General features: G+C 33.8%; 1 protein-coding gene across 3 annotated transcripts; it reads right to left on the reverse strand.

Annotated features, from left to right (window-relative positions):
• Positions 1–627: 627 nt before the first annotated feature.
• Atg17 (autophagy-related 17) lies at positions 628–25,167 on the reverse strand. Of its 3 annotated transcripts, XR_014425674.1 has the most exons (10): positions 24,921–25,167; positions 10,885–11,173; positions 9,022–9,967; positions 8,722–8,936; positions 7,982–8,615; positions 6,183–6,932; positions 5,780–6,091; positions 4,616–5,473; positions 3,668–4,280; positions 628–3,623 (listed from the first exon to the last, which is right to left on the reverse strand). XR_014425674.1 is itself a non-coding variant. In XM_083041453.1 (9 exons), the coding sequence occupies exons 1-9, from the start codon at positions 25,135–25,137 to the stop codon at positions 4,158–4,160; spliced, it is 4,344 nt and encodes a 1,447-aa protein (XP_082897579.1). In that variant the 5' UTR covers positions 25,138–25,167; the 3' UTR covers positions 628–4,157. The 3 variants fall into 3 exon arrangements, 2 of the variants coding, with proteins under 2 accessions (XP_082897579.1, XP_082897580.1); XM_083041453.1 differs by having other exon boundaries at positions 628–4,280; XM_083041454.1 differs by having other exon boundaries at positions 628–4,280; positions 8,495–8,615; positions 24,921–25,166.
• Positions 25,168–25,616: the final 449 nt, after the last annotated feature.

Consider the following 25,616-nt stretch of genomic DNA (forward strand, 5'->3'; position numbering starts at 1 on the left):
AAGCAGTGGTATCAACGCAGAGTACTCTGATGGGAATTTGACGATTCTCTTCGACGTCAAGATTCGTGCAAAGGACAGGATAACGTTTGCTAAACTTGCAATAAAGCAGCCGAATTTCTAAAATGTATTATGTACACGGTTATGATTATTATGTGATCCTACAATTTGATCGAAAACGACCGCCTCAGTGGTTGATCTCGCTTCTGCAGTTCTTTCGATTTTTATCGAAAGCAGTGGTATCAACGCAGAGTACTATGCAACATACATCATTCGTAGTTTTTCGCCAATTTAATCTAATTTATAGCAATGAAAATCAATTTTGATTTATTAATGGTATCAACGCAGAGTACTGAACCGATCTCGATGTTCTTGTGTGTGTTTCCTTACAATTTACTTATAAAACAATCGCCTGCATTATTTACATACAACACACACACACACACACACATACACGATCTCTCTCTTTCTCTCTCTCTCTCTCTCTTTTTTACTCACATATGCGCACAATATAACTTAATTTAATTTAATTTATAATTTTAAAACACCTTTAAACTTACAAATTTAATCATTAAAAACCTCTTAGTCAAATCAAGGACCTTCTTCTATCGCTATATATTTAGGCATATAAGAAAACCAAATCTCTTATCTAAAAATTGGAATTGTTATAAAAGCGACGTCTTCGTTATCTCGTACTTGTTTTTTTTTTTTATTTTTAAGCTTCATAATGGCCAATTTCTTTTATTTTAGAAACCTTTCTCTTTGGACACTCGATTATTTTTTTGTTTTTTAATAAGTCAATCAATATTGATCAGTGTCATTCAATATTGATTGTAAGTACATACAAATTCCAAATATCCAATTAAGCAAAATTGATTGTTCTCTAATCAAGCATACAAACATTTCGATAAATGATACACTTATATGATACACAGGCGCATTGCTTCAATATATTTAGGTTCTTAATTTAATGAAAGCAAAATAAGATCATAATTATTGAAACCGACTAACTTAGCAAAACTAATGCAATTGTGCACAATCACATTTTCTTCGTTTTCTTTGAAAAAGTATTTTGTACAACAAACTATATATCCTATATCTCGTTGGAGTATCCTTTAATCAAAGACAAGAAATTAAAATTAATCGATTAAACTTTTTAAAACACTGCCGCTCTTTATCTTATATTTCACGTGGTGCAAAAAAGTTACATCAAAGTTGCACATAGATAGAGCTTGAAGGAGATTCTCAGCGAGAACATATGAATACGATATGAATCGAATGATGATGGTCTGTTGAAGTTAAATGTTTTTCGCGCCATTTCTCGAGCTGCAAGTCGAATATAAATTAAAATCACGATATCGCACGCGTGAAAATACATCTATATTTAACAGATTCCTTTCCTTTCAGAATAATGAGTATCCTTTCGAAGAATTTTGCCCTTTGTCAATCTGCACATGTGATTATTAGCTTAATCTTAGCTGATTTATCGCTATTTAAAAATATGATAGAGTCGCATATATACAATCTGCTTGTCTTCTTTTCCTCTGTTTTCGGCTTTATATCAATAAAAATCGTTATTTATTTTCAAATATATCGCAATAAATTATTAGTTACTTATTTTTAATAAACACGTCGTTGATACTGTAAATATAGATTAAAAAAAAAAAAAAAAAAAAAAAAAAAAAAAAAAAAAAAAAAAAAAAAAAAAAAGTACCCTTTCAACACTCTGAGAGAAAGTTTAACCGAAAACTCTGAGTTCAAAGTAATGTGACATTTGAGCGCCTTGTGTATTTGGGGAGTTTCGAGTTTTTCTGCTTCTATCAAATTTACATAGAAGTTTGGTCTAGTAGGAACCTAAGTAGCTAAACTAACGCGGAAATCACATACAAAGATCGAAAATTTTAATTTTAATTATAATTTTTTATCATCGTGGTGGCAGTAAAATGTGTTATTACTATTGTCATCATATCTTTCTTTTCTTCATGACGGCGGTATTTATTTCGATGTCTTTTTTTTTCTCCGTATGTGATTTCGGGCGACAAATAATGAAATAGTGAAAGGAGAAACGATGTTTCTGAGAAAGGAAGGAAGCTTTGTCCATCCTCGGTATTAAAAATCGTGCGAATTGGAGACGAAAGAGTAACATTATATCAGCTACTACTTTGTGTTATATTCGCTAAAAGCGAATACGTCATTCTCTCGAGAGCTTATCTCGAGAGAGATAACTTAATATTCTATCGAACAATTTATCTTACGTATCAGCATATTTTTTACAAATCGCCTGCAAACTCGTTCTCGAATTTGCATCAATTTGAATCGTCGTCACGAACAAACGATGATTATCGCTCTTCGAAGATTGAAGGATTAGAGTTTTTTTTTTGCGTTCCTTTTCATAGAAAAAAAGGAAAGGAATATCGTTTATGCACTTGTATCCCTGTTTACGAAGAACGAATCGTCATCGCTTGACATCGCGAAGAATTATTTAATTTAATTAAGTAGAAGTGAGAACATGAAGCTAACAATCACAGCTATTGTACTGTATTACTATGAGTGTCTACGCGTTTTTCACGAGAAACGATAGAGAAAGCTAACAATGTTTTTAATGATACAAAATAATACAACTAAGAGCTTTTTTACGAGCAATCCTCTGCAAGTGGACTCTTTATGCAAAAGCGGTGAATATATACACCCGCGTGGACACCGGTCAAATGATAGAAAAAAGATAATATATACATATACGTATGTGTACAGTGTTTAAAATTTGTCCTACGTAGAGTTATGCCTCTCTTTCGGAATTTGATTCTCCGATCCGGGCACATTTTGCTTAAAAACTAACGTTTTTCTTCTTACAAAGTAAGTAAATTGGGAACGATACTGTGCAGCCTTTGTTTATTTCAATAGAAACATTGGCTTACTTTACGTATCTCTCAAACTTGTTGATACTTGCTAATAAGGGACTGCGAAAGTGAAGACTAACGAGAGAAGAGGGAGAAGAAATGTGAAAAAGTGAAGTTATATCTGAAAATATATGAAAAAGTGAAAGGACGATTCTCTCGCGACGAAAACTACGCAAGACATTGTTAAAAGAATCGTTGGAACATATATACAATGTCGACGTAGCACGATCTCTTTGTATAAATATACCCTAACATATTATAGGTACAGTTGCGAAATTGCACAACACAGTCGCGAGACACAATTTTCGTCTTACAAAACTTTAGCCCCACTTTAGGACCTGTGAGATATTCGATATTGCACGCTTTTCGTACAACGATGTGTGTGTATGTGTGACTTTTATATATAATTTTACACACACACACACGTTCCATACATATGTATGTATTAATTACCTAATGCGATTACACATGTATTTATAATACATAAATCGCACATTCTCTCTCTCCTACATCGATTTTGTAAAACTTATAATTACGTTTTTCTTTTTGTTTCGTATAATGCAAAGGTAATTATCGGAGTGCGACAAGGGAAAGCTGAACGTTGCTCGAGATTTGTTTTCGTCTTCTCACATCATACATCATACATATTGAAGTTAAACAATCTCTTTTCTTTCTCTCTCTCTCTCTCTCTCTCTCTCTCTCTCTCTCTCTCTCTCTCTCTCTCTCTCTCTCTCTCTCTCTCTCTCTCTCTCTCTCTCTCTCTCTCATTCTACTGGTCAGCCTATCAAATTATTGAAAAAGATAATCGTCGACGGCATTCACATCCTTTTGTTTTCTCATTTATGGAAAAAGAAAAGAGTCAAAGAATACAAATATCGTTACGCTTCACAGCTAACCCCACAGCATTCGGCAAATATGTTTCACTCGTTTAAAAATTACTTATATCACAATAAAAAACGCCGGCGCATCCTTCCATCTCTTTTCCAGTGTTTATCCAATTTGCACATACCTCTTTCGATCGAGGATCATCATCACCCTAATGTTCATCGATATCAAGGATGCGTCTAGAGGCTCTGGCAGGTTTTAGCCTAGAGGTTTCCGGATGGTTGCGGAGACGTAAGTTCGGGATTTGCGTTCCGGGTAACTGGGTCTCGTAATAATGATCAAACGTGACCTGTCGACGCAAATCCTCGATCACAGCGCTTGTACTAGGCAAGAATCAAAGGATTCTCGACATATTTAGATTCTGAAGTTACGGTAAAGTTATGGTAGTTGACTTTTCAACATTCCCGAAACCGTTTCGTCTGTCAATGCGCGTACATCTCGCGGTTTAGCGCGCACTCTGTAAAATTTCGTGCCACGTGGGACATGGTACCGATTTTCATGCTGAAAAATAAAGCAACATGATGTTTTTTTTTTCTTATCATGACAATTATACCACAGTATATCTAGTAACGCAACTCTCCCGATTTTGTGTTGGTCAAAACGAAACCATTTATTGCTACATATATCAATGCGTTAGAGAGAGAAGGACAAGTAAAAACAAGAGAGTAAGCGAGAGAAAAATTCAGATGACGTTACTGAGCAACTCACTTATTTCGCGCATGCGCACTCCGTTTTGGCCAATACAAAATCGAGAGAGTTGTGCTACTGGATATACTGTAGTTCCGTATTATAATATAGTTGGAAACTTGTCATTAATTAATTCATAGCGGTCTTACCTTTCTCGCGTGACAATACTCCTTATCGATCACTTCAGCGAGAACGCATTTCCGGGAACCGCTCGAGTTTATCCCTATATCCAGTGCGTCAACATAGTCTGAATGCAGGAAATAAAGGGTCGAGGATTCCTGATACACCGCATAATTGCCATGTACGGTGTCCCAGACTATGAGTACCACGTCACCTGGATTGCAACTGGTAATGGTGACGATACCCTGTTGCACCATCTTGGCCACTTTTTCCGCAACCTTCTTATGTATATACGAGGGAAGGGAAGAATGGAAGCATATGGATTTGGAAGATGATCGTCGACTCGGTTCCGGACTGGTGGCCGCATCTCGACTTGCACTAGAATCTGAAACTACCGCGACCGATGCATTCATGTCTCTGTCGCGAGTCTCGGAGGGTAACAATGACGAGTCGATACCGAGTTCTCTCTTGGTTCGTTCCTTCAGTAACTCGATTTCCAAACAGATCTTATCCGTCATTAATGCCTCCACCTTCGCTTCGGCCGCCATTTTACTCGCGCGTATTGAATTCAACTCGCAAGACAACCTCTTGTTGTCGTTTTCTAAAATTTCAAGCCGTCTCGATAGCCGAGCCAGATCGTCATCATCAGCCTCCAGTCGCACTTTTTTTGATTCCGAGACCTCGACTTCGTATTTCTCGGATTCTGGATCCTTGAAAACTTCTTCCAGATCGACTTGACTGCCATCCAATCGATCATAGGTTAAATCCTTGCATATTTCAGATTCTAGAGGGTATAGAGTATCTTTGCTTTGTTCCAGAATCTTTCGCATTTTTTCTGCAGTCTCTTTGTTCTCCAGCCACGTTTTGTCTGTTTCAAGATTTTTCGCCTATGTTTTCATAGATGACAGAAAAAAATAAAGATATAATATAATCGATCTAAAAATATGCAAAATGATTTAAAGTGTTGAAAAACTTGGATACACATTCATGGAAATAGACAAATGTACAAACACGCAATAAAAAGGCGTAAATTAATTTTATTGGTATTTTGAATTGAAAATGCCAAACACTATTTTTTCATCTTTTTTCGTGAATAGTATGTATATATATATATATATATATATATATATATATAAATTTCCTATATTTTTCAACATCTTTTAGATTACACTTCACGCATATTGATACGATACCTTCTCCTTCATCGTTTGCCGCGTCTCCGATTTCAATCCAAATTCTCCAATTAATCGATCTATCATATTCTTGTAACGTTTACCCTGTTCAATCAACGAGGTTGTTCTCATTCTGTACATCTCAATCTCCCTGTTTTTCTCTTCAACTACTTTCTTTGCCAATTTTAATTCGTTATCCAATTTCATCATGCAATCAGCTCTCTCCTTTTCTATAGCGATACGAACTGCCATGGCGTTTTCTACTTTCATATTTTCCTTCGTTTGCTCTAGAATCGCTTCGTGATTCGCCAGCTCGATAATAAGATCTGTCCGCTAAAAAAAATCAAAATAATAATCTTTTACATCTCTCTCCATCTTTATTTTCAATAACAATAGCATACGCACAAATTGACAGATTGATTACCTCAATCCTTTCTAGACTGGAATCGCTGGGACTCCTTTCCATGGTAGAGGCGGCCATTAGTTTGAAGCGGCTTCGAATTGTTTCCAACTCCGTCTTATATTCTATTTGAAATTTATCAGTCACCTCTTTCACCATTCTCTCCTGATCGTTGCGAGCAGCGATCAGGTTCTCTTCCAATTCTTGAATTCGCTTCTGACATTGCGTCAAAGAATTCGTGAGAGAGGTAATCTCAAAGAATCTCTCATCATTCGTCTTCTTCACAGCCTCTTCCTTATCTATACGCGCTTGCTCCAATATTCTCGAATAGTCCTCGAGCTGCTGGTGTAGACGGGTCTGCAAGTTCCCCCTCTCGATCTGCTCGTCCTCCAGCTTCTGACGCATCGTGGCCACCAATCGCTCGTGCTCCGTCAGTTCCGTCTCTTTATCCAGGAGATTATTTTTCAGCGTACAAATTTCTTCCTCGTGACTCTGTATCATCTTCTTGACATCCGTTATCTCAAACTCGTGCTCGAGAGTTAATTCCTGCTCGCGCTCCTGAAGACGTCGATCGCACTCTCGGGAGTACAGAGACAATGCAACTCGCACGCGTTCCGTCATCTCGGCGAGACCGTTCTTGTCCTCTTTAGACTGATCTCGCAGAATCGTCAATTCGTTCCGAACGGAACTCAATTCCTCGCATACGACTACCTTCATAGTCTTCAGAATGGATTGCAATCTTTCCACTTCCTCGCGCGTATTACCGAGATTTTCCTGAAATATCAATATCGGAGATGTTCCAATAAGCACATCCAAGATCACGTTTTATAGAATAAATTATTCTCGACTCTGCATGTTCACACACATACACACAGTCGAGAAAAATTCATTCGAAAGAGAAACAATTCATCTTTTTCTTTAATTTTGAACCACTGGATTTGTATATAATATGCAAAATTGCAATAATTTTAATTTAAAACGAATATCTTTATGAAAGCGATCGTGTAGATGAATTTAATGGAATTTTGAAGGAATCACGTGTGGATCAAGGAATCAGGAAACGAGTGCGACGCCAGCTATCCTGTAAAAAATCAAGATGCACGCGCATACATATGTACATACATATATATATGTATATATATGTATATATATATATATGTATATATATACATATATATATACATATATATATACATATATATATACATATATATATATGTATATATATATATGTATATATATACATATATATATACATATATATATACATATATATATATATGTATATATATATATGTATATATACATATATATATACATACACACACACACACACACACATATATACATTGTACTTGGCGCACACGTATCTAATATTTGTGCAAGCGATACAGAGAAATCAGTTGAAAGCGCTAATAAAATTTAATTCGATTAGTTTGAGACAGAACACAAGGAACACAATATCCACGTTTCACGAATCAAATTGCATACAGTCGGTCATTTCAATAGCTCACTAACAAATGTAAAGATAACTATTACAATAATATTTGGAAATGATAAATAAAAGCAAATCAACTACACGAGTTCACATATCTATGTATAAATCTATATACATCTATGTACATCTATGTAAACGGAACATCGAATATTTCCGATATTCTTGATGCAGAATATAGGAAGGAAATATAGAAACAGAAATAGGGTAAAGAGAAAGAATTTTTTAAAGGTGTGAGAGGTAATGATAAAGGACGAAGACAAGTACTTCATGGAACGTTTTACGGCTACGAGAGTTGTCTGTTAGCGAGCTGTAAGTCGTCCAGTACCTGAAGGAGGGACACGATAGCCTGGTGCTGGCCGTCGACAGGATGCTCACTGAGACTGCTCGGTAGAGACTCGTCCATGTAAAACTCGGTACCCATAAAATCGGTAGCGCCTACGCCGACAGAGGGACTGCTACCACCGCTACCGGACAACGGATGATGATAATGATGCTGCTGGTCGTCGCACATGACGGAGGACCGTGGCAAGGAGGAGGGATTCGGACTCAAGGAATGCTGCTCCTCGAGTGGTAGAGTGTCGCGATAGTTTGATAGGCCACTCGTTACGTCGTTACGGAGTAAACAAACGGAGGAGTCGACAGCGCCGTTCTCCACGCATTCGGTCAGCGGACTCAGCTGCATCGGGCGCTCGCTCGCGGCGGACAGGCTGGGAAATTGGAATGAACCGGGTTCGCTTGACGTGGACGAACGCGTCGTCAGATCCGCGACTTTCGAATTTAACGGGGAGACGTTAGTCGAGGTCGACGAAGCGGGGGACACGCTTCGTGAAGCACCAACCTCCAATTGCTTCTGCCGCTTCTGTTTCGCTCCGTCGAACGCGCCGGGCTTGGTCGCGTCAGCGCCGGCCTGACTGATCTTTTCAAATTCCTCCGTATCCGTTTCGGATTCAAAGTCACCCCTGAAAATCAACATGGCATAATCGTGACGTTCGGTACTTATACATAATCTATAAATATGTAAGTATTTCATCTGCGACATAACGATCAAAGTTATCAAAGATTCACCTGTCAGACAATATCGGCGCTCTAGCGCGCTCTTGTTCCTTTGCTGAAATATCGATGCTCACTGACGTAGCGTCCTTTTTGATATCATCGGTGGTGCCTTCGGTAAAGCTCTTAGATAAAAAGAATTGCGTGATGTTGTTTAAATCTGGCGTAGAGATGGTAAGTGCCAAATCCGGAAGTTGAGATCTCAATGACTCCATGTCGTCCGCAGTTAGCTTAATCAAGCATTAAGAAAAATAAGCTATACAAATGAATATATATTTCAGTAAGAATTAACGAAATCTCTTAAGTTAACTTTACCTTGGGTAAGCCGTTGTCAAAAACGGAAGGTGCCTGCGTTGCGAAAGGCGGCGGCGTGTCCTCCAGACCTGGGAAGAGGGTATTCAAGAAGTGACCGTTGAATTTGCTCTGAAACTCTCGTCTACGCGCTAGCTCTTCGCTGTGAACAGTCAACAGCTGGCAAGCCAGATTGCTGGCCCATACGAGAAAAGCTTGCGAGAATGTGCGCCTTCTGACCACCTCGATCACCGCGCTTATATACATTTGCGGAGCCAAATGGATTTGCTGGAGCACTTCCAAATGCCTTCTCAATCGCTTCAAGCTTTCGTGATATATGATCAACTTGTTGCCCACTTCCACCATCTTGTTTTCCACGTACATGATCCACTTGAGACGATGATAGATATTCACCGAGAGCTCCTCCTTCGCCTTGGTGCATCTGCGACGAATGTCACGCAACTGGTTATGATTCTGCAACATGACCAGCAATTGCCGTCGATGGGAAGTGCAAAGATCGGGCAGGACGCTCGCATCGCCCAGGTTGCTCGCCCGATTCTGATTCTGCAAGAAACCTTGAGCCAATTCGCCCTGTTCGTGAACGAGCTTCTTAGTCTGCGCCATTAGCTGTTCCAGAGCGTACAGCCTCTCGCCTAAACCCTTGATTTCCTTCATATCTTGCTTGTTGGCGTTGTCGATGGCCGCGTTTACTTCGGCTTTCAAAGCCTGCATCAATCGTTCGTCGAACTGCTCTAAGCCACGCGAACATTGATCTGCCACTTGCTCCAGACTGCTCTGATTGTCCTTCGCCGAAATCCATCGAAGCAAGCTGAGCACTTCCCCGGGACTCTCCGACGTAGGTTCAGACGATTGACTGGGTTGATCATCCGGACTCAACAGGCCCTCCGCTTGAGCTCTCAATGCCGGCAAAATAGGAATTTTCGCAAGAGTACCAAGATCGGCACTAAAACTGCAATACAAACAATTGACATTTGTTTTGTCACTTGATAAAACGTATATAGAAAATATATCAATCTAAACATATCTGATTTTAGAAGGCAAATCTAAATATTTTATTTTCGAAGAATTTAAAAACTGAATATGCTCTTACAAATTAGGATATCATATATATAATGTAGATTATCATGTATTAAGCAATATTTTCGGCTACATGTTGGCAAATATATATATTGCGATAAAGTTGGACGTCCATATTTTTAAATAAAATTAAAATGGCTTGATCACATTTAATTATTCATTAGCAATATAATTAATGTAATTGAAGCAATGAAACAATTAAGCATGATAATCAAAGCGCGATGATAATTAAAACGCGGATTCAATAGCAATTATATTCCATTGTAATTCAAGTAATTGAGAGAAGTATATTCTTACGTTAGCTATATCAACTTGTAACTCATTGAGAAAAATTAATTCACTTTACGCACCCTAAATTCGCCAACTTCCTTTGTCTTATTGTTATTTAAATTTTCATTCATTCCCTCCCCCACCCCCATCCATTTTTTCTGCAACTTATTTGTAGAGCACTCATTGTCCACTGTGCCAATTATAATTACAATAAATATCGGACTCATAAATTTTGCACTAATTGCGACAAATTATGGAACTACACACAAGTGAATAGAATAATAATAATTATTTCTACGAATTCATCTCAATCTTTGAAAAAAATTCTTTTTACAGGATCTATATGTTGGATTCAGTGACGTTGTTGAATCTATATACATACATATATTGTATATTGTATATATTTTAGTTATTACTGATAAGTCAAAGGATATTATAAGAACAAAATAGAAGTTTCTACCACCTCTTCACTCTTGATATTTATGCATTAATGAAATAGATGTGATAGAAAAAGCATACTTGTCAAGGAGCTCCATATGTTGCTGCCTCTCCGCGAGATACAGAACAAAGGCTTGTTGGAACTGCTCAGCACGTGACTGAAACATTTGCGTGATATCCTCGAGATTTGCAACTACCGCAGCCCAACCCTGCTGTTGAAGGTGCTGATCGTGAACTAGCTTCTCGCAGATTCTCGTCTGCTCTCGTGCCAGGCCGCAACATTGCTGAGCCAGATGGGCACGTGCACAGAGGGTCTGGTAGGTGGCCGGCATCGCCAACGAAGCATCGATCTGGGACTGAAGATCCACATCTGGTGAACAAAGAATTAAGATGAGTGCTTGGCTTTTGGTTTTTATATTGCGTATGTATGTGTAAATTATAATTAATATACAGGATGTTTTCTAAGTAAAAAAAAAAAAAAAAAAAAAAAAAATTGAAGGATATTTTTTGGCTTATTTTATAAAGAAAAGTCGTTTTTTACATTTACTTAGGAAACACCTTGTATACAGAGGGTAGATCAACTTTGTCCATCTGGAATATTTTCGTTATTTTTATAGAGATACGAAAATATTGTAATTACGAAAGTTGTATAACTTCAAGAGAGCCATAATATGCTAGTAATAATTTTTCTGTGGGTGGAGGCATTTCTGAGATTTCGAAGTCATCATTACTTTCTTAATTGGAACCACTTCAATTTTCTTACATAAATTGATTCCTCGAAATATTTGACATACAAAATTGTTACGAGTGGAATAATAAAAAAATTAATGGAGAGATATTTTATGCTTAATTTTGATACATTTTGACACAAAAATATGAAAAATCTCGTAATATACTTATTTTTCGATAATATTATCTTAATAATTTTTTGCACAGAAAAATTATTACTAGCATATTATGATTCTCTTGATACCATACGACTTTCGTAATTACAATATTTTCGTATCTCCAAAAATAACGGAGATATTCCAGGTGAACAGAATTATTGGTTCAGCCTATATATGGAAGTTATAAGTGGTACTATTTAAACAAATTTTTCTAATTTATTATAAAACTTAATAATATATATTTAGTACAAAATATTGTACATTATATAGAAATTGCAGTACTTTTTTTTGCGAAAATTGCAAACACAAATTCTTTATATGTAATAAAGTGTGTAAACCTTTTTTTTTGTGTTTTGATCTATTTCTTTTTAAGATTCTTTCTAAGATGTAAATTAAAGAAAGTTATATGCTTGTCCCGTGTGTGACCTCAATTTTAATTTCAATTCCTCAAGAGGTTTTCTTCTTTTTCTTTAGATTAGACTTAAGCGAGAATCAGCGCGCGAAAATGTCTAATGAAGGCTCGCGCAACTTGTCAACTGTTCGTGAATAAAGTAAAATCGAGATATTCATGTTATATCTAGTTTGTAAAATGCAATTGGAACTGTAAAGTACAAGCGGCTGTGAGTTTAAAGTTTGAATTTATTACTGATTATATATTATAAGAGCCAAAAATATATTTTTCTTACGCAATAATAACGCGAAGCTTGATGAGTTTTGGTCACCATCAAACGGAAACTGTGTACCGAATCGAGAATCGAATCGGGTAGCAGGTGTATAATTGATCGACCAAGTTCGCCAAAGAGCGTAATCTTGGCACGCGATGAAACATCAAGGTCGACATGATATACATCGCTCAGCAACCTTACATCATTCTCTCGGATCTAACTAACATAAGAAGCAAATTATGCTTCTTAGACGGACGAGAATAATTCGCGTGTAAAAAGTCACAGGAGAGAAATCACAAATAAAATGTTCTGTCGAGGAAAATCGACAGATTAAACGATGCAGTAGAAGGTATAGAATAGGAGAAAAAATTGTGACGCAACGCGTTTGTGACATCCTGACATCAGCACATTTAGATTTTATTTTACATATTCTATCAGGCATACTCTATCTATGATAATGTACATAGTTATGTATCTATGACTGATCCCAATCTCTAGATCGCCGTCCGAGTGACTCTACTGATTTGCAAGTGCAAAAAATATCATTATGCACAATTGAATAATCAGCGACAAGATGCCGCAATGTTATCAAAAGTTGAATCGTCATCGCGATGGATATCGCGAACAAGTATGCCGGATGTAATCGTTACATTGATTACCGAGATTTTTTTATTCGTAAAGCACGTGTATAAAACGTATTATATAAAATATAAATTAATAAACAGGAATTCATCGAATCTGCAAGTCTCGATCTACGATAACCCATGAAAAGCGATAATTATTTTTTATATACGTGTTCATTTTTTTATTTCTTTTTTTAGCACACTGCGATTTACGACGTATTAGAAACATAAGAAAAGGCACTCAATTTGCTCTTTGATCTCTCTCGTGTGTGACAGTTAAATTATCTCTTCTATTTGCTCATCATTATACTATTATTATTATTATTATTCTATTTGCTTATCATTTATACATTGACCATATGTATCTTTTTTATTGACAAAAAGTACTGAAAGCATGTAATAATATACATATATTTCATGATGCAATAAATATTTTATTTTAAAGTCTTTCAAGCAAAAAATTAAAAAAAAGTCATTAACATATGGGGCATTCTATACCAATTCAACGACTTTATTCCCCGATCATTTTTGATTTGCTTCATTTTTTTTATGTTTTTATCCATTGAAAGTAGTTTCCATGAATTTTTTTAGATTTTTATCTTTATCGATTTCCGAGTTACACATTTTAAAAAAAAATTTAATTTAATATATATATATATAATTTCCGAAAATTTTAAATATTTATAACTTGAAGAAAAATAAAAATATTGTCATTAATAAGGTGGTCATTTTTTTGTCTTTAAATGTATTTTTCGAAAAAAATATTTAAAAAATTTAAAAGAAAAAATTTTATAGTATGTTTTAGTCAATTTTAACCAAAATTATTTTATTTCCTTAATGAGACCCCTTCGATTTTTTTCAAAAAATGTATATCATTTTAAACTTGAAAACAAAATTTTTAACTATTGGTGAAGAGGTGATTCAAATATTTTCGACTTTTTAAGACTATTTTTATTTTTTCAATTTTTTTCAAAAATCGCACTTTTTGGTATTTTACATCATTCCGATTTAAAAAATAAGTATTAACAAAATTAGCAGGCACTTAGTTTGAAGTGTTTAAGAGTTTTAAGGGCCAGGAAAAACAAAAATTCCAATATATTAAAAAAATTAAAAATATTGAAATTTTCTTTAGACAAAAAAAAATAACCACCTTATTAATGACAATATTTTTATTTTTCTTCGTTATAAATATTTGAAATTTTCGAAAATTATTAAAATCAATTTAAAAAAAAAATTTGTAACTCGGAAATCGATAAAGATAAAAATCTAAAAAAATTCATGGAAGTTACTTTCAATAGATACAAAAACATTAAAAAATAAAGCAAATAAAAAATGGTCGGGGAAAAAAGTTGTTTTTGGTATGGAATGCCCCATATATTTTCTTTTAAAAACATTTTTTCGTTTCCAAATAAGTATACTTGCAAAATATGCTCCTTCATTATTTTCCATTTCCTTATGTACTTATGTACTTACAATTAGTAAAAATTAATAATATGAAGAAAAGTTTGCTAAAAATCTACCAAAAATAAAAGTGGTGTGAGGAATATGTGTTTCTCACAAAAACATATTTTTCTTTGTCATAATCAACTTGCATGGATATATGAACTGCTGCTCTTTATCGAGGCGTTCCTTCAACTTTTATGAAGAAGATAATTGAATCGCGCGCGCGAGAGATTACTCGCGACAATAAGTATTATTGTGAAAAAGCGCGGAGAGAACGATATGAAAATTGGAATATAATGAAACATAAATCGATTATTGCACTGATGATCTTCATTACTTTATGTATGGAAAATTTTTTCTCAATTTAAATCTCTCTCTCTCTCTCTCTCTCTCTCTCTCTCTCTCTCTTTCCCTATAAAATTGCTAGCAAGAAAATGTTAACAAAAAAATCTCTCAAATGAGACATTGACAATGTCAATGTTTAACAACAAACAAAAAATATAATGTAGTAAGAACAATGTAAGATCTTATATAGGCCTGAGGTACATATGCTACTGCATTTCATTGTTCGCATTTTTATAAAGTACATCTCAACGAAAGTTTACATATAATAGAAGCAAGTAATTCTAATGATATTTGTGTGTATGTTATGTAAATAATATAATTCTTACATAATATACATAATATAATTCTTCGAATTTCTTTTAGATCATCCTGTATGCGATATCTTCGATCTATAGGATGCAGACGCGATATACAGGTTGTGTCTAAATAAGTGGGAAAAACTTTAGGAGATGATTCTTTGTCGAAAATTAAGGGGAGTTTTTCATATAAACATATACTTCTCCTTATATCCCTTCCTGGGAAGTTACACTTCTCCAAAGGGGAAGGTAAAAATTAGGTTTTTAATTTTTTTTCTCAAATTTTGGACAAGTTAAAAAATGAAATTTGGTGGATATTTTCCACTAGTAAAAAGGATATTTACTAATATTTTTTAAATCTTCCCGTATCGTTATAAGGGGCTAAAACTAACAATACCTATTAAATTTTTTAATGTGATCGTCTAAAAATATGTGTTAGAGAGCTTGTGATTCCTTTAGAAATTTTATATTTTTTTTGAATTTTTCGTAAAATCAATAGGTTTCAAGAAAAAAAATAAAAACCTAATTTTTACTTCCTCCTTTGCAGAAGTGTAACTCCTCAGGGAGGGATACAGGAGCTAGTATGTTTATATGAAAAACCCCCCTTAATTTTCGACAAAGAATTATCTCCTAAAATTTTTCGCATTTATTTAGAAACACTCTGTATATATTTACGCATTGCACATATATTCGTGTATGCAACATTTCCGAGATAACGTTGTCGCATTATGTATTTATATTCGAAAATGTATGCGCAATTATGCCATTGCTGTGTGTTCATTAAAAAGTTTTCTATCTTTTGACTAACGAAAATCAACACGGAAACTTTAAGAACTTACAAAACGATATCGCTGACACGGAAAAAGATGATATACATATAATATATATATATTTTTTTTTCTTTATCTTATCTGTCTAGAATTCCTTGAGAATCCAATAATGAAAAATTGTTTCATGCGTTAGTCTGGCGAACCTTTAGTTGCATAATATCGACTTTATATGCATTTGGCGTACACACAAAGAGAAAAGTTTCTTCGGATTTAATAAATTTTATTGAAATCAAAGAAATATAATGCTTGAAATAGTCCAACCATACTAATATTTGAAGTAACAAATGCGATTGTTTGATTTCCAAATAATATATATATTTGCTTTAAATAAAAATGTTTTTTAAAAAAAATGTCATTTTTTCTTGAATTAAAAAAATTGTTTTATTTACTTCAAACAATTTTATTTTTTTTTTTAAATAATATTCATATTTTATTTATAAAATTTATTATGTTACTTCAAATGTTTAGTTATTTTACACAAACAATTTTATCATTAATTTGATAATAATTTTTTATTTTAATATTTTATAATTCCCAAGCGGTCACCACCACCCATCCAAGTACTAACCATGCTCAACGCTGCTTAACTTTAGTGATCGGACGCGAACTGGTGCTACTGGTGCTGTTGTTGAAGATACATATACATATATACAACTTTTTAATTTTACAAATGGTATATTATGTATATACATATATATATATACATATATATATATATATAAATTATAATATAATTAAACACTTTTTTTCAAGATAATAATTTATCTGTAAAAAAAACTAAAGAAATTAAGCAAATAATTTGGTTGCGCTAATTTAAATGAATTTTGTTTTCTTTATGATAAATATGGTTAGTATAAGTAAAATATTTTATACGGCCAACCAAAATGTGTGTACTAAATATTTTGGTTGCAGTAAAAAAAATAATTTTTTCAGTGGCACACTGAAAAAAATTATTAACTTGATTAAATCGCTCAACTAAATAATATTTTGTTAATTGAACATATAAAAATATTTAAATTAAATATAACATATTAAATCTAACAAAATGCATTTGACTTAAATACTAATATATGTTCAATTAACAAAATACTAATTTAGTTGAACGGTTTAGTCAAGTTAACAATCTTTTTTTTTAGTGCACAAGATGCATGTCTGTTCTTTTCCATTACTCAAAGCTGACCGAGTAATCGAAAAGGACAATTTGTTTCACTTACATTTGTTTCAATACAAAAACATAATGTTATACATTAAACAATGTTGTTATTTAAATGCAGCACATTTCAGCATTTTTAATACAAATAAATGTTTTGTTTCATCAAACAAATATTATTTGGTTGAAAAGCATTATTCCAAATAAGAGTTTTTTTCTATCAAACAATATGGTTTAATACAATGAAATTATTAAATTTTTATTTAACAAAATAATGTTTCGTATAATATTGTTTTAGTATTGAAACAAATCTAAGTGAAACAAACACATATATTAAATCTAAAGAAACCTTTTTCTCTGTGCACGCATATATATAGAGTAAAAACGTAATAGCTTCTAATAGGTCACGGTAAGCCACACGGTAACAGGTTGCGATTGTTGCTTAACTTTGACCTTAATAGGAAATCTAATATTAAATCAAGTTCTGTAAATTGATTGCGAATTGCTTTCTCCGCTCAAAATTTAAAAATAAAGGTAAAGCGCACGTGCACTAATATTATCAATATTTGTATTAAAATTTGCTTGGCTTGTGTATTTTGAAATGTTATAACTTTTTGTGAACAGATAATATTCCGCAGAAATATATTACCAACGATAGCACATTTTTATTTTCACTTCTCGATTAGAAAAAATGATTCAGAATTTGTAAAGTTTAATTCAATATTATTATATAATTTTTCTAATAAAGGCACAAGTCCGCGGATACTGCTAAGTAAGTCGCGAAAAAGCGCTATTTATGTTTTTTAAATATTATATTTTAAATTTATTAAAATTTCGCGCGTGCGTATAATATTATATAAAATGAATGAAGCTTATTGTTGCTTATTGTTATTTCACAATAAAAATATGATGTACGAAATGAGAATACGTAAAAGGCAATCAAAAGCAAAAAGGGGTGTACTTCCGAAAAGCCCATACCTCCGATTTTTTTTAAACTACGTATACTTACGTATTTTGACGTGCTGATTACGAATATGATAGTGAAAATTGGCGCAACTTTCATTTTCATGGTGAAAACCATAAAAAATCGTCAAAAATTGACGTTTTTTGGATTTATTTTATCAAATACTGGAAAATTCAAAAAATGTTTCAAACAAAAGTTGTAGATTTCTTTGAAATATGCATTTTATGTCATATTCATTTTTGCCGTACGAGTGATAGTTTTCGAGAAAAACGATGGACTCTAAATCTTATATCTGTCCTCCCATCTAGCATGTACTTTGCAGTACACATGGAGGTAAGAAATAACAGGAGGGAGGATATATCCCCCTTGCCAGGCAAGCAGACGTAAGGGGGGAACACTAAGCGCCATATTGGTGTGGCTTATCGAAGCGCGACATTTGAAATAGTGATGAAAGCACACACAAAAAAAGGAAAAATTCATAAATAATATTTATAAATATGATATATATATATATACCGGGTGTTAAATTTCAAACGTAACAGGTGGAATATCTCGTAAACAATGCATTTTAGAAAAAAATGTTACCTACAAAAGTTGTAGGGTTTCGAGGGGGACATAACATAGTAATATTCATATGACCTTGGGCGGCGTCTCCAAGATCAAGTGGAGGTAAGAATAAATTTTTTAAATGGAAACCTATATTTTTTATTATAACATCTTTTTCTACTAATTAACTTGAACAACTTTTATCTGAAGCATTTTTTTATTTACCTAATATTTTTTAAGATATTCAAGAAAAACTTGGTAATTCTTTCAACATGTTTTTCTATGTAAAAATTCTGTCTTTTTTATTTAAAGATTTATTAATAAAGCATTTTTTCTTTTCTGAATCTTTTCCTTCTGTCATTTGACTTTCAAGCAGATGTATTGTAGTCGATCAGAAAAAACACATAACAGATAGACTGAGCACTCAGTGTGTTTACATTTTTTGTTGTATCGTCAGCGCCAATCCACGGACTTTCATATTTACGGAAGAAGGTGGGAATGTGTAACTTTTTAAATCAGTTACAGTAGTGCGACTAATGTGGTCATTAGAGTAAATTGTGTTTCCATTTTCTATTCTTTTTTCACTTGCCGTTATGGTGCGTTATACTGATGTGGAATATCGTGACATGCTTTTAATTTATGGTGAATGTAGACGAAATGCTAGAGGAGCTGCTAGAGTTTACCGGCAAAGATACTATAATAGGCTCCATTATCCATCTCCCATGGTCTTCATTCGTGTATTTTATCGTTCAGGAGAGCACGGAATTTTTGCCGCTCATCGCAATATAAATCGGCCTCGTCCAGTTTGTAATGACAATAAACGTTTTAGCAGCAATTACTGTGAACCCTCATTACAGTACACGACAATTGTCACGGGAACTTGGAACATCCAACGTAAATGTTTGGAATATTTTGTGTCGTCAACCAGCATCCATATCATATCCACTTACACCAAGCATTAACGCAGGAAGATTATAATAGAAGATTAGAATTTTGCCGATGGGCCTTACAGCGCTATGAAGAAGATGAAATGTTCTTTTCTAAAATATTGTGGAGCGATGAAGCTACATTTCATAACAGTGGCCATGTGAATCGTCATAATCTTCATTATTGGAGCGACCAAAATCCTAGATGGTTAAGACAAATTGATCATCAACATGTATGGTCGTTGAATGTGTGGTGTGCCATTGGTGACACAATTATCGGCCCATTTTTCTTCGATAATATCGTTAACGGACGAATTTTTTTGAACTTTCTGGTTGAGGAACTACCTCCTCTTCTGGAAGATTTACCTCTAAACCTTCGACAGAACATGTGGATGCAACTTGACGGAGCACCTTGCCACTTTAGTGTAATCGTCAGACAACACATGAATGTTATTTTTCCTGACCGATGGATAGGTCGGGGAGGTCCAGTGTCTTGGCCTCCCAGATCACCTAATCTGACTTGCCTAGATTATTATTTGTGGGGTAGAATCCGGAAAATTGCTTATGTTAATCCTCCAACTACAAGAGAAAATATGATAGAACGAATACGCGAAGCGTGCGGAAGAATTTCAAGAGACGAATTACAAAGTGTGCATAATGGTTTCCAACGAAAATTACAAGCTTGCATAGATGTAAGAGGACAACATTTTGAACACTTAGATTAATGGAATTTTTTTTTTTTTAAGAAAAAGAATTTGGTTGACTTCGATACTCTTTCTAAAAATTCTTTTATTTTTAAATGTGAAGATTTATGAATAAAGTTTATTTCTTATTTGCTTCATTAATTATTTTCTTTTTTCTTTTTTGAGTCCTTTTGTTCCATTATTTGATCTTCAATATCGTAAGCTGAAGAGTTACCAAGTTTTTCTTGAATATCTTAAAAAATATAAGGTAAATAAAAAAATGCTTCAGATAAAAGTTGTTCAAGTTAATTAGTAGAAAAAGATGTTATAATAAAAAATATAGGTTTCCATTTAAAATATTTATTCTTACCTCCACTTGATCTTGGAGACGCCGCCCAAGGTCATATGAATATTACTAAGTTATGTCCCCCTCGAAACCCTACAACTTTTGTAGGAAACATTTTTTTCTAAAATACATTGTTTACGAGATATTCCACCTGTTACGTTTGAAATTTAACACCCGGTATATTGTATGTACAATAGTAATATATATATTGTGCTATACCATATAAGGCTTGTTTTCTATTCCTGCACTGGCTGAACTGTGCACACTGGTGCAATAAGTTAGAGTGAGACAAAATATACTTTATTGTCTCATTCTAACTTATTGCATCAGTTCAGGAATAGAAAACAAGCCTATTGTAAGCGAATCTGTATGTATTTAGTAGCATGGGCATTTTGTTTTATAATATTTTATAACTTTTATATCTTTTAAAACAAAATTAATGTGAGATCCGATTTATTCGCCAAACATGTTTCTCACTTACTTGGTTCAGTTAGGTTAGATAAGATAAAAAAAATACAAAACGCCATATTACTGTGGCCAACCAATCACATTTGGTGTTGTTACCCCCCCTACTTAAAAGGCTTTACACTCCCTCCTGTTATTTCTTACCTCCATGGCAGTACATATACGATTCCATATGGGTTTGCAACTTTCCACACAAAGCGAGGCCATATATTGGGACTTCTACGCAGTACTGCGGACATGGGTTGGGTTAGTTTTTGAATGGGGTAGGGGTGCAGGGGGAGGGGCGGTGCCCCTCCACCGCCCGGCGGAGCCCCTGGCTCCTTATTGTCGTACCCATATACGATTCCACATGGGTTTGCAATTTTCCACGCAAAGCGAGGCCATATATTGGGACTTCTACGCAGTACTGCGGACATGGGTTGGGTCTTGTGTTTGTACATACTTTTGAATTTTCCAGTATTTGATAAAATAAATCCAAAAAACGTCAATTTTTGACGATTTTTTATGGTTTTCACCATGAAAATGAAAGTTGCGCCAATTTTCACTATCATATTCGTAATCAGCACGTCAAAATACGTAAGTATACGTAGTTTCAAAAAAATCGGAGGTATGGGGTTTTCGGAAGTTTATCCGCAAAAAGTTCGGATAATTGTGTGCATTCAAAATGCATATACTTGAAAATTTTCTTTTATTTATTGACAAAATTTATTTGATCTAAATAGTCATTAACACTTAGAAATAGAGAGAATTATAGAATATGACTGTTCCAAGTTGTTGATTCTGAATCATCTAAATTTCATCAAACATTACTGTTTTTGACATTGTTGATTCGATGTCACCTTACAATATCAGTATAATTTGTATAAAAATTCTCTTAGCTTTATCGCGGACGAAACTTGTATACCATATAATTATAAAAAAAAATTATCGCGTTATGATAGTTCGAGCCAATAATTACAGTTAAATGCGTGTATATTGGATAGAGACCTATTTATGGATACCAGAAACAGATAAGTGTTTCAATAATATTTACAACATAAACGTAACGTAAATACGAGAGATAAGTGCAAGGATATATCGATTATTGTTATAACATTACGACATTAATATTACTATTTATATACTTGCTTATATGTAACTCAATGCAAACATTTACTATTGCTATTATACTATTATATTATTATTGCTATTTATTTTTCGACGACTATTCGTTCAGCAATACTATCCGAGTATTCCGTAAATTTATGGGAACAGTTTTCTATTGAAATATGTATTTAATAATGTACAAAGAGACAAATCGTATCGTTTTATTTGAAATAAACTTTGATTAAAGTCAATCTTGAGAAAAATCAATAATTATAATGCCCGAAGATGCAGTCGATATTATGGAATAGAAAATATTACTTTGCGAAAAATGCAATTTTTTCACCTGTCAACGAGAATCAGCTGATCGAGAATTAGGATCAATTCGATTTAATGATCGGTAAAAATAACTCGGATTTCATGACATCTGATCATAATTTCCAGATAACGTTAACCTTTTTCACAAAAAAATTTCAAATATCACAAAAGTCATATTTTGCATATTAAATTTCAATTATTTCCGAAACCTGACATGCTGGTGAAAATTGGCTTGCGACATAGTTTTCAGCATCCAAAAATCTATAAGAAATACCTTGTCTGTTTTAAAATAATAAAAAAAATTTTTTTTTGTAAATTAGTGTTATCTTCGTCTGATGTAATTCAATCGACTGTAAGAGCGTTTGCTATAATTCAACAGACTTTTTATTTTGCACGTCTTATCTTGTATGTCTCCGTTTTTCGACAGAAACGCATTTATAATATCGGGAAGGTAACTACGAGAAGAAGTTTTATATCAATTTTATAGCAATTCGAGCGCGCATGATCGACAGGATTGAAGCTGCTATATGAATATTTTTCTCGACTCGACTCGACTCACCGTAATTTAGGCAAGTGTGGCATATAATTTTGCGATTCGCGGAAAAGCGTTACGCCATCTACCTAGTTAGCCGGCCTAGTTTCGTGTTCTACGCAACGGGAACTTGGTGCTCTCTTGTCGTGTCACGTTGCTGAGATGCTATTACTCACGCGCAACCGGAAAGGAGAGCCGGATAATTATAACCGGTAAATAATAAAATCAGGTCGGACAGTTGATTACAAGGCTCGTTAACAGCGCGGGTCGAAATCTCGCGGTGACAACATCTGCGATCTAACTCGAATGATCGAGTCTTCGCGAAGATTCTACCAGATGCATAATGTAATGTGTCTGTTCTCTATATATTGGATTCGCATGAGTTTATTTTGTGATCGAGCAGTCTAGAAACTCGCGACTCATCGCAAAAAGTATACGACGTTGCTAAAATCATACCTCGCGTCTTTATGATACATATATACACGCGATCGGAGAGAAAGAGAGAACACGAAGATAGTAATAAAGCGAGTCGTGAACATACGGTAATCTAACGGTACAACACAAAGAAGAGTGAATGAAAGAAAGTATAAGATAGGCGCATATATTACGAGGTCCAACTCTAAGAAATTAAGGATTATTACCGGTACACATGGAAGCAAAAATGTATTTCTATTGAAAGAAAGCAATAATCGTTTCCTTCTCTATTACGACAAAATTCAATTTTATGAAATACTGACAGAGAATATTGTTTCAATATTATAATTATTTATATTTAATAAAATGCGCAATGCAGAAATATATATTTCACAATCAGATAAAGAGTGTTCTATACAGGCGAACCTCGTTAATTCGAACCTCGCTAATTCGAAAACCTCTACAAATCAAAACAATGTTCGTTTCCCTTGAGAAAATCTCTGTAAATTGAACAAAAATACGAGATTAACTCGAAATTTTTGGAGCGGTGTTTGACCTCTGTAATCCGAATTTTCGAAAACGAAGTCTCTGTAATTCGAATCTTCAGAAACAAAGCCTCTATAATTCGAATTTTCAAACAAAGCCTCAGTAATTCGAAACAAACTGTTAATGTTTTGCATATTAAAAGTTTGTTTGAACTTATCTGACATTATATACACTGTAAAAAATATCCTTAAATTTAATATACTTTTAATGTACATTTGCAATCATTTTCATAGATTAATTTTATGTTGTAGCTAAATAAACGAAATAATTGGGGGTTTAAAAATTCTATGCGACACTAGTGGTGGTCGCGTGAACTATCATTAATGGCCGCCGCGAATGTACATCTAACATTAATTAAGAGTTATTTATCTGGTATTTACTCTGAAAAAAATGATTCTGATGTCAAGATACTTGTTTGTAGACATAAGGAATATAAATCTATTTTTTCTTGACTTTTCATAGTTACACCGCACATAATAATCATGCCGGAATTTATAACATTCTGGCCTTCGATCATATTCCTTGATGAAGGCGTAGCTTTTGTGTAATCACAGAGTGTGTTTAGCCGCAATGACAACATCTTTTTCATTAAAAGAATTTCATTTTTTTATGATTTCATATACTTAAACTGTTGCTGTTGTATATTCGCGGCGGCCATATTTGTTTTATTTCAGTAGCCCATCCCTTACCACGGTGGACGTTTTCTTCGCCATTATTCTTATACACCTCGATAAACTCTACACTTCGAAAAACTCTATAAGTCAAAACCTCTACAATTCGAAGAATTTTTCTTTTTCTTTCAATTTCGAACTAGCGAGGTTCAACTGTTATATAAAAATATAATATGAATCAAGAGTGACATTAATTAAATGTAATAAAAAAATTTAACGCCAAGAGGTCCTGTTACTGTCACCATCAAAAATAAAATTTGGCTGTCATAATAAATGTAAAAATTACGTAATTATGCGTTAGCATATCATTGTAAACCTATCTACATACGTCAAATGAGAGACACGTGGGCTGTAAAATAAAAAATATTTTTTTTTGTTACTCACCAGAACCGTAATCTATACTCGGCGTGGGCGGAAGGCTATTCTCAATGGCAGCCTTGCTGAACAGATAGATCGGATTCGTGTCGGTTCCAGCCGAGTAAGAGCACACGCGTGCAGTGGGTTCCAGGCACTCGCCTCCGCTCATAAGCAGCACCTGATGCGTCGCTACTACACCGCATTCCCTCTCGATCGCCTCCATCAGCTGGCTCACGCTGCGCATGAAAAATTATATAATTACATAAATAAGCAACGTTTATATTCTGAATTGTTAGAATGTGCAAAATAGAAATTCGAGAATTTTTTTCAATTTTATAGCCGAGATACTTTTTTTCAAATAATTTTTGAAGTTTAACCATTGGTCTTAACATTCAAACTAAAAAGAAAAGAGTTGCAGCGATTTTTCGCTTCTTGGATGAAACTTTTCTAAATTTCCATAGATGAAATTATTTTCTTTTTTTAAATTTTAATTGTCATTTTTTAGTTTATATTTTATTAAGTTTATATCGTTTATATCTTAATTTTCTTTAAGGGGGGAACCTGGTTTAGGAGGCTGAAAAATACATAATTTTTAGAATTTTTTTTCTCAGCTAAAATAAAACCAATTAATTCCAAATTTTAGGCACAGTTATTATACATTTAAATTATGTAAAATTATTTTTTTATTAAAAAATATTGAAGTTTTATTTAAAAAATAAAGCT

Source organism: Prenolepis imparis, unplaced genomic scaffold (assembly GCF_030444845.1).
Source record: "Prenolepis imparis isolate NDT839.2.m4 unplaced genomic scaffold, iyPreImpa1.0 SCAF_7, whole genome shotgun sequence".
In the NCBI taxonomy this organism is placed as follows: domain Eukaryota; kingdom Metazoa; phylum Arthropoda; class Insecta; order Hymenoptera; family Formicidae; genus Prenolepis; species Prenolepis imparis.

What these genes read in the sequence shown, in the direction of transcription:
- Atg17 (XM_083041453.1), bottom strand. Translation starts at nt 25,137, where the DNA reads ATGCGCAGCGTGAGCCAGCTGATGGAGGCGATCGAGAGGGAATGCGGT. An exon ending in CATATGGAGCTCCTTGACAA is followed by an intron (nt 9,968 to 10,884) that starts GTATGCTTTTTC and finishes TTTGTATTGCAG; the next exon opens with TTTTAGTGCCGATCTTGGTA. An exon ending in AGTATTGTCACGCGAGAAAG is followed by an intron (nt 4,281 to 4,615) that starts GTAAGACCGCTA and finishes TTTATTTTTCAG; the next exon opens with CATGAAAATCGGTACCATGT.